The sequence below is a fragment of the Haplochromis burtoni genome, unplaced genomic scaffold, assembly GCF_018398535.1.
Source record: "Haplochromis burtoni strain Fernald_Lab_line unplaced genomic scaffold, NCSU_Asbu1 Contig_240, whole genome shotgun sequence".
Taxonomy (NCBI): Eukaryota; Metazoa; Chordata; class Actinopteri; order Cichliformes; family Cichlidae; genus Haplochromis; species Haplochromis burtoni.
Genome location: NW_024582601.1, coordinates 597,204 through 607,968, shown reverse-complemented (window position 1 = coordinate 607,968; position 10,765 = coordinate 597,204). Strand labels below are relative to the sequence as shown.

General features: G+C 41.8%; 1 protein-coding gene across 3 annotated transcripts in view; it reads left to right on the top strand.

The window, feature by feature from the left end:
- znf407 (zinc finger protein 407) overlaps nucleotides 1-10,765 on the top strand; it is a 164,017-nt gene that overhangs the window by 65,014 nt on the left and 88,238 nt on the right. For all 3 annotated transcript variants that reach the window (XM_005937670.3, XM_005937672.3, XM_042227039.1), the window contains exon 5: nucleotides 2,095-2,169. In XM_005937670.3, coding sequence (XP_005937732.1) covers nucleotides 2,095-2,169 — 75 coding nt within the window. The remainder of the gene's footprint in view (nucleotides 1-2,094; nucleotides 2,170-10,765) is intronic.

Below are 10,765 nucleotides of genomic sequence, written 5' to 3'. Positions count from 1 at the left end.
TGTGTGTGTGTGTGTGTGTGTGTGTGTGTGTGTGTGTGTGTGTGTCCAGACGTTGGAGGAGCTGGGGTAGAGTGGGGTAGTGACATAATTAGTGAAATAATTATGCTTTTGCTTCATGAGAGACTGAAAGCTTCAAAAAGGTACAAACGGGCTAGCTGAAGAGAAAATAGAATGATGTCCTTGCAAAGAAATGAAAAGTGAAAACATCCATATGAAGAAAAAAGAAATTGGGAGGAGCGAGACTCGGGGGAACCAAGCATGTGCAGCGACAGTGCCGACCACATGACTGTTGGTTCAACTCCCGCTGCCTCTTTTATGTAGCTCCTTCCTCAGCTCTCAGATGTGGTCATTGTCTCTCAGTTGCACAGTAATGGGAAGTGATGGGTGCTAAATGAAAAGGCCAGGGGATGAAAACACTGGTGAAGCTGCTTGGATGTCAGAGTAGTTAGTCTTGTCATCCGTTCATTATGTTTTCAGATTCTGTTTTGGAGACACGGTAAACTCAGGGCGCTCGACAAAGTCAGGACATTGTGGTCACTGTCAGACGACAGCACCCTGGTATGTTTGAGTGTGTATGCGTGCTACTGCAAGTACTGCAGATACACAAGCTTATAAATCCTCGCATATGTGTACACATTTGTACCACACATTTATGTACAGCATTTTGAACAGTTCACCTACAGCAGTACTTATTTACCCAAGCCTGTTTATTATCAAAAACTACATATGTAAGAGAAGGATGGGTTCATGTTGTCTTGCAGTTATTTAAAACAGTTGGAAAACAGAAGACAAGCAAAAGACAATCCCTCATAATAAAGGGAAAAATAGATTACCAAAACAAAGACTTTGCAAGGACATCATTCTACATAACTATTATGTTTCAGTTGAGATATTATTTTTAGGACACTTCTGTCTTACTTCTGTGGTGTTTTTTAGCCTTTAATGAGAGAGGGCAGTGGAAGGAAGACGGGAAAGGAGGGCGAGAGAGAGCAGGGAAGACACGTAGTAAGTGGCCTCACATTGGCCCAGTAGTTTAGTTTAAATCTGCACATCAGAAATAACATTTCACAGTGAATACTATGTGAACTGTGAACATTTAAAACTTGTTGCGCCTCTGGCAACACATAGTGCTAAAGCCTTTAATGTTAAAACTGACAGTTAAACATTGACAACAGAAAATGCACACAACAGGATTTGCTAGAATTCTTTTTTTATTAAGTTCAGTACACCAGAGTCAGTGGTCTGACACATGGACACTGTTAGAGTGTCAAGAAAAGGTTTCTTAGCACAGTCTACTATTTTATACGCTCATTCTTATATAGCGCTTTTCTACTCTCCCGGAGTACTCAAAGTGCTCTATACAACATGACACATTTACCCAATCACTTTTTTCTAAGCTTTTTAGTGCTTCCTGACTAACATTCATACTCCAGTGGATGCCTCGAAGAGCAACTTGGGCTTAGTATCTTGCCCAAGGATACTTGGCATGCAGACTGGAGGGCCAGGGATCGAACCACTAACTTTCCGATCAGTAGATGTAGATGACGTGTTCTACCTCCTGAGCTACAGCCACAAGTATAGTTGTCGGTTTGATTCGGCATGGAAAGGCAATGAAAAACTCCCTTCTTTTTTTTTTTAATGCCATGCTACCTGCAGTGGTGACCCCTTGTGAATAAGGGAGTAGCTAGCTAGACGATAAGATGATAAAAACAAAGAAAAGAACAGGGTGACAGGAGTGGCATCCATTCTCTGTAAACTCTTGAGATGGTTTTGTGGGGAAAATCCCAGTGGATCATTAGTTTCTGAAATATCGGCTCGTCTGGCACCACCAACCGTGCCACTCAAATCACTTTTCTTTCCAGTTCTCAGTTTCAGCAGGTCATCTCAACCATAGCTGTATGCCTGAATTCACAGTCACTGGCATGCGATTGGCTGATTAGATGTTTGTATTAATGAGCAGTTGGAACAGTTGCCAGTGAGTGTATAAAGGTTTCCACGAGTGCTGATTGGTTCGAATGTGTTTTTAAAGTGGCATAAAATTTCATTAAAACTCCTTTGTTAAAAGTATGGCATTGTGTTTTTCGTGTATTGCAGGTGGGCCTTTGTTATGAAGAAACACCTCAGCACCCATCTGCTGGGAAAACATGGAGTTGGACAGCGTAAAGAGAGGTAAATTAAACACATGCAACAGAATTTTCCACACATCATGCTCAGCTTTCAGTTTGGTAGAAAAATTAATTATTTGGATCGCGTGCAGAACGGTTTCTGCGTGTTCCCAACTTTCGTGCATAACAACCTGTCGGCAAATAAAGAAGTAAACCTTTTTAAAAAGTATTTCTTTACCTGGCTCTCCAAGCATCTGTGTTTTTGAGAAATGAAAGTAAGCGATACAGAAGGCAATTAATTCTAGATGGTGGAGGATGACTGCTACAACCCCGGTGGAGGCCTGCAAGCTTTTAAGCACAAAATTTTCCCACAAGTTAAATTTCAAGTTAAATATAACTTGAGATCCTCCCTTTCCCTAATGAGTTAAATGGCTTTCACTCATTCTGTCTTCCTCGCTCTCTTGCTTGCATCCCTTTCTTCTGTCAAACTTTATCTGGCTCTCTCCCTCATCTTACTTTCTGCTCTCCCTCTTGAATTAGAGATGAATGATGTTTCTTTTACCATTTCTGTCTGTGCACGCGAGTGTGTGTCTCTGTGTATGCGCCATGTCTCCCGCTTGGCCCTGTCTATCAGAAACAGAGCCCTGCTGTCTGCGTGTGTGTGTGTGTGTGTGTGTGTGTGTGTGTGTGCGCGTGTGTGAGAAAACGAAAGATGAGGAGATGAAGTTGTGAAGCCCCCCCTCCTCCACCCTGACAAGTCAAAATGAGACGTTAAACACCTCTCAATCTGTCAAGCAAGCCGCTAAAATAGAAACAGACCCACTTTTTCATTACTCCGCAACCAAATTGATACTTTTGACAACGTGCAGTATTAGATATGACAAGTGGCTTCAGATATGGAAGTAAGCATCCCGACCAGATGCCTCTCCATCTCTCAGACATTATCATCTAAATTCCTACTGTCAGCTGTTCATCTGGATTAGATGGAGACAAATCCTCATATCCTCAACTGCTTCAAGTCTCTGTTTCATCCACATTTGTTTTTTTTGTTATCGTAACCTTTATTTATCCAAGGTCTGTTGACAGAACTCCATGCTTTTTCTTATGTAACAGTATACATACATATGGCCTCTCAGTTACATACATTTACATATGTGACTCGTCCACTACAACCATGTATCCTGATGTTTGCCTTACAGGGAACTTGAACCAATTAACGTGGGGTCCAATATCTTTTCTACACTTGCCACATGTCCACTGAGAAATGAATGAAAAACAGGATACAGATACAAAAAGGAGATTCAAGAGTACCACCAGTTTTGCTTTTCTAAAAGGGTTAAATCTTGTTTTTGCTGCGACAGATCAGATGTCTCTCCTGTTTACATTGTCAAACAGCAGTCATATAATTTAACATCTAAAGAAATCATTTTTAAAAAAAGGACCAAAGTTAAGAGACATCAAATCAGAGAGTTTTACAATCTACATAAAGAGAAAAGACAGAGGTAACAGGCATGCATGAATAATGTCGGACCATCTGCCGTAACCTGAGGTACTGGTGGGCTTGATAGAAAATTCAGAGATGAAAACGGCAGTAGAAAAGGTTTCAGTACTGGGGTGGCATTTTCCCAGTAAATGCAAACAATGCTGTAATTCATGCAAGTTTTTCTCCATTTTTAAACAACTTTTGGAAAGGACTTTGCTCAGAAAATTCTTCAGACTTCTCGTTATTCGATTAGTGTAAAGTCTTGATCGCTGTCTAGACTTCTTTTCAAAAACTATACTTTCTCCACAGTAATGGTAACAAGAAGTATCGCCTCTGAAAAATCACTTAAACATTTATTAAATCAATCACATTTGCTTTTTAGCGTCTTGTCTACAAGGCCAACTGTGAAAGCAAAAGAACTATGTCTTGTTGGCCAGACTGGGTAAACTTCATATTTTTTTCCCCATCTTTGCTTTCCTTTCATGTCTCAGTTTATTTCTGATCTTTTTTTATAACATTTATAAAAGAGATCAGAATTTATCATAACTTAAAAGGTAAAGTTTAACATCCAGACTGCGGAAGCGATTGCTGGCCGTGTCCAACTTAAATTCAGCTTTGCTACCACAATAATATTGGACTTATACATGATTTGTAATTTAAAAAGATCACAACAAAAAACAGAAAACTACACCTGATTTAAATATGGCAGAATTTCCTACTAGTTGTTTCCTGTGTGCTTTGGTACCACACAACTTCAATTTTTAGATTCCCATTCAGTCCCATTCTGACTTGAACTTGTGAGTGGCACAAATTTAAAAGAGAGACCAGCCAGATTTATAAACAGGTATGTTTTGTGCATGAAACCTGGTATCTTTTTGAGTATACTTCTTGTGTCCCCCACATTAGTGACTTCTTGATAGTTTGAAAAGACTCCTAAAACTCATGAAAGCATCAGCTTTTAGTTCAGGTTTTGAATGTTTGTGATTATTAAGATGAACTTTATATTTAGTTGACCAGCACTAGGCTAATGGTTTATCTATGTCTTACTTTTGCCCCCAAATGCAACAAGGCCCCGTGCTAATTTGTGCTAATGCTTAATTTCAGCGTTTCGAACTGCAGTTTGTGGAGAAGCCGCTAGAGGATGTCTTCAGACACAAGTCAATCCCAATAGACACCAGTGTTAAAATGCCCTCCTTTTAAAAAGCTTTAAAAAGTATGTTAACAGTCTGATAGTCCCAGAGCTAGCAAAATTTAAGGTTTGTTTGCTTCAACTGAAAGATGTAGCGGCACAGTCAGCTGTATAACAGCCAATAATGGTCGCCTAGGCCTCACTTCTTCTAATTTGAGACATAAAACTGGACCCTCCTGCCTTTTGGAGGATTATCAGTGGAGCCAACTGACAAATAACATGACGTGCTGTACAGGACAGGCCAACCACAAAGTTCTTCAGTTTGACATTTGATAGTTCTTCTGTTATTTTGGTATTCTGTTACTTAGCATTGATTAGCAGATATGCACACTGTGGATGCACCTCCACCACGCTAGCTAGTGTTAGCTGACTTAGCACCACCACCCTCTCATCCACATGTGGCCACTTGTCATGCCAAACACTAACATGGCAGTGACTGGAATGATAATATTGATACTTTTAAATGAGCTGGAGTGTGTTTAGCTTAAGAGATAGGAACAAAAATAACCTACATTTTGCTGAACTCTAAAGTATTATGCCAGATATCATCACATAAGCACACACATAAATTAACATATACTGCACCTATATTAACATATGTGTAGTAAATATTTTAGTTATGTTAATGGGCAAGTGCAAAGAAAGTCTTTACTTCCACTTCTACCAGCAAAAGCTCATTCTTTTATCTCTTATTTTCTCTCATTGTTTGTTGCACTCCTTTTAAATATGTGCAGACGTGCGCACAGCCGCCCTCACACACACATATGTACACACACACACACACACACACACACACACACCCCTACATGCACACTTAGACGGAGGACGGCCACAAGGTTTGTTCTATTTAAACCTGTAAAACACGGTGTCATCATTTTTCTGACAGTCCCGCAGACAGAATTTATCTCATCATTAATTAACCATCATATTTCTAACACAGTGCAGCTTAATTAGCACAAGGTCATTGGGGAGGGCTTTTTAAGTGGAACAAATTTGGGCAAGTGTAAGAGAGGAGGCAGAGGATGGAGGACGGAAGAGGGAGAAGGAGCTGAGAGGAGATAGAAAGAGATGGGATGACAAAGAGACAGGCAGAGAGGGAGAGATGGTTTGGGCTGACCTGACAGTGCTGCCTTGGTGATTGATAACTGCACTGGTTTTGAAAGCCTAGACCTGGAGACGAGGACAGTAGCTGAGGGAGAAAGAAAGACAGGGAGAGGTAAAGGATGGGGACTTGTGCACGTGTGTGTGTGTGTGTGTGTAGGGGTGGGTATCTGAACCAGCAACTGGGGACTAGGGGGGTGGGGGGTGAGAGGCAATGGGGGTTGTTGGGGAGAGCCAATTGCAAACATATGCTGGCTGGCAGGCGGTGGAGAGATGGATTGCAGTGGGACAGTGTCAGAGAGGCAGTTTCATCACCATCTCTACAGCCCTGTTCACCAGGTATTTTTAGAACACTGGGGAGATCTGTTAGTCAAAGGAAGCGAGGAGGAGGAAAAGACCCGAGTAGCCGACGGTTACACCGGGTCCCACTTAGCCAAATCTGTCTGGGATCTCAAACGCCAAGTTGTTTTGCGGGGGTATCTGTGAGGAGGAGTTCTACTGATGTGAATTTTAAGCCTGACATTGCCGACAGTTTTTCGTATCACGCTTCTTGTGAAGTTCAACATCCAATCTGTTTGGCCTCCTTGGGATCAAAGAAATTTGGAAGCTGGCAGTTTCAGTGAAGTGTAGATGGCTTTTCCTGTTTTCTAAATTGTTAATATGAAATTTAAGCTGAACTAAAAGTGTATAATAAGGATCACTACAAATCTTCTTGTCATATGGAGACCACTTTCTTTCCCTGCTTCTGACCCAGGGTTGAAGATGACGGAACAACACAGAAAACCCATACACATGAAAGGAATATGTAGATCTAAATGATTTTTTTCATATGAAGAGTTATAAATAGAAATTATGCCGATACCTCTATGATATTCTCTTTTCCTCTCTCCTCTTTCCTTACCATCAGGTCCTACTAATGAATGTGTTGGGCAGCGGTGGGCTAGCAATGGTCAGATCTGACTTGATAATAAACGGCTAATATTAGACGCTTATATTGTTCTAACCCCAGTGGGGAGAAAAAAATGAGGAAGATGAATTGGAGGGGAGGAAGGGTGTGATGACAGACTCCCAACTATCTGACAGGTTCTGGGCGAGAGAGAAAGAGAGAGCGAGATAGAGCCTGAACTGTTATAAAGTGACACAACTAGGTCTTCGTCTCAGTCACACCACTACTCCTCACTGCAGGCATCGAGCGGAGATGAGGGCTTTTTGTCCTTTTATCTGCTCGTATATTTGCGCTTTCTCAAAGAAATATGCTTAGGAGGACCACGTGTCCTCCTAGTTTTACAATAATCTGGCTGCACGGTGTCTGACTTAATAGCTCGCAGTCATCTCAAAAGGTTTACATTGTAATATTTTGCATTACAGCTCGGGATGATAATAAGAATTTGTTTCTTTTCTTGCGCCCACTTGTAATATCTCACTGAGTTGAGTTATCCGTGTTCCTCAGCCCATTTTCATCTGAATACATAATCTCCTTTATTCGGTTAACGGATGCAGGGTCTGAGCAAGCCTAGTGGGAAAAATGATTGCAAAGTGTCTGAAATGTGTAAAAGTATCCCTGCTGGTTTTGATTTTGATTTAGTTTTACACATCAAAAATGCTCACTCGCAGGAGAACAATAGAGTTATCCTGATTATGAAAGCAGCTAGAATCTGGAGAGGTTGCAGTCATCGGTTTTGAGTGTTTGGTGTTAACTAGTACAGCAAAGACTAACAGCCCCTGAGGAGAAACATGGAGGGACAATCACATTTGAAGTCAGTAATGAATAATGAGCATCACATCTTTTAAGTAACAACCCTGATACTTTATATATAAACAAGTGACTTCATACTGGAAATGATTTCTGTATATACGTGTGTTTCAAGATTTTTAAGGGAACTTATCTAGGACTGTTTAACACAGTGCGATTTCTTTTCCCTTATTCTTTATTGTTGTTGTATATTACCCTCATAAACTTGGTGAACCTCTCGGTGTGTTCTCTGTTGTTCTGTGGGGTCTGCAAGCACCTTAAATCCACCCTTTAATAACAGGGGAGTGGCTCGAGAGCGTGACAGACAGCATCGACCTTGACTCAACTGCTTGTAATTAGTTCTTTGAAAACAGGGTGCCAAAAGACTACTGACCTGTCTCGCATACCTGTTTTCGTAGGTAATTGTTAAAACGCCTGCCATTTTCACGCTTGTAATAATAAACTCCTTGAACTAATACACTCATCACTCTTGAAACAGCAGTGCTGACAACCCAGAAGAAAGATATATTTGTTTTAAGTAGATGGGGTGGGGTAGTGGGGCTGTAACACATGATACAAGCAGCTGGAGAGAGTGATTTCAGTGTTTTGGGAGATTTCTGATCGCAAGTGCAGTTGCTATTTTTTGTTTCTCCTAGCACTGCTGTATGTCTGTGCCAAATATGCGGGTGGTAAAATCCCTCCGAAGGAAACAGGTGAAAAGGCATGAACAACAATCCAGAAATAGCTAGCATGATGCATGCAGGCCAGGTGTGATGACTAACAAAACGAAGGCAGGGATATTCAGAGCATCCAGCATTACATGACTGCAGCGAGACGTGTGCGGAAAATATGCTATAAATTTATTTGTCCCACTTTTTTTTCTTATTTTTTTGCATTTGTAATCGGTGGATATTCTGATGTGTAGAATAAAATCAGCTGTAAAAATACCACACAGTATCGGAAGTGGACAGCAATTCCATGACGTTATTTTAAGCTTTGAAAATTGCCCTGATGTGTCGGTGAACCACTATTCTACTCTAGATAATGCACTGAAAATATTTTTCTATGTTCACGTGACAGAATTGATACATAATTTGCTGTGCCAGGGGCCAAACTTGGCCAAGCAGGCATCTGGCTTCGGGGGTGCTGGGCTCCGGGCTCGCAGCCGCATCCCAGCGTGCCATGCAGTGCGGCCATATTGCCCCTACACAGAGGGCCGAGACGGTCCAGCCTGGAATCGGGGAGCGGGGGCGGAAGAGCCCTGCCTAGAGCCAGCATGGTGGCAATATGGACCGCACGGAGCATGCAGGGGTCGAGTCACACAAAAGCCACGAACCAGTGTGTGTATGTGTGTGCAAGGGCATGTGCGTATTTGTGAGAGGGAGGGAAAGGAGAGAGTTAGTGGTGTGATGGGGAGATAAAGAGTAGATAAAGACAACCCCTAATTCATTAGAATAAATCCTTTCCCTTAATTATTGATAATGAATCTGCTCTTTAATCTTTCTCTTTCTTCCTCCCCTTATCTGCCTGTGTCAGCACTTTGCCTCTCTGGTTTGGTGTTGGGTGGTAAGGCCTAGTTTTCAGCCACCCAAGGGCAGCAGTCAATAACATCCTGTGCTGCTAGTTGTGTAAGCAGGAATGTAAAAACAGCATGAAGAAGCATGGAAGAAAAAAACAGCAGCAAGGTCTTAACTTAAAAGTAGTCAAGGATTTTGAAATATTCTTAAGCATCCCCCGGAAAAAAAAAACCCAAATCTGCTTTTTCTTCTTCTTTAATAATATGAAAATGGCATAAAAGAATCACAGTAGACCAAAATTCAATGCAATGTACTTCTCAGTCCAATTTCAGTGAACTGAAAAAGAAAAGGCTCAATTTTCCCAGAGGTCTGTGCAGTCCACATTTTCCTGGCGAGGTACTGGCAAGGCCTCACCGACCCCCAGATCACCTTTGTGTTTGCTGGCTGCTTGTTTGAACAGCAGCCAGCGGACAGCTCCTCCCTGTTTACCCTACTCAATATTTCATGGAGAATGAACACTCGCAGAATGAGGGATCGCGTTAATATTGCTGTTAAAATTAAGCGATAATTAAAATTTGTTAGTTTAAAAGCCATCGCAGTCTATAAAAGTTTGATTACTGGAAAATTAGGTGCATTAAGTTTTTATGGGTTGGCCTGTGCTATCGCTTGGGAACGATTTTTATGCACTTGTCATGGGCATATGGTGCAGAATTGTGTGTGTACGTGTGTGTGTGTTTGTAGGGGTGTGAGAGAGGCATGTTGCTTCTCTGAAAAGCTGACACAGTTTAATGCTAAAATCTCTACCCCTTGTGGTCTTACTCAACATTAGTTAAAGCCCAGTAATGCCAATGCTTGAGAGGCACTGCCGTGACAAAATGCCAATTATAAATTTAAGCTGGTGTCTTCAAGCAGAGCGGTCAGAGGTCGTGCACGCTGTAGCCACTTTATGGGTATCAGTGCTGTTACATCAGCGCTTCTATAGAGACTGTGTGTTGTTGTTGGTCACTCTAACATCCAGCTCCTTGTCGCAGGGTGCAGCGGGGTCCTATCGACTCCTATTACTAATAATAATTATAGTTAGGAGTCGACAGCTCGTCCAAGAGTTGGAAGCCACTCGTCATGTCAGAGCGGCGTGACCTTGACTTGCAGAATTAATCTGCAGCAGTAGTTCATCTTCTCATAACAACACCTACCTCATCTGGGTAGTGCAGCGCCGAGAGTCCCTCCAACTTTTTAAGTTTTCCTTTCCCTAAGAATGATGTCACCCACTGCTGAAGCCCAAGTGACATTACTCAACCAGACAAGAACAGAGAATGTGCACAGTTCACCTTCGTATTCATTTCACATCCTGTGGCAGAAAACCAGGCAGTTATTCAGTGACACAATTGTGCGGCTAACTGTTGACAGCGGTGGACATTATGCACAGTGGGACAGTGGAAAAACTGGGCTGTTGCCAGCCTGTTTTTCTTCTCTATTGAAACATCAGACTGTCATAGGAGAAACGGATGTTGCCAGGCATCACTAATGAACCAATTAATCAATGAATTAGCTGAGCAGCGATTAAATTAATGTAAGCTGGACGGGCAAGCGGCAGTCGTGGATATATCCTGGGGAAGGTGATTAACACACACACACACA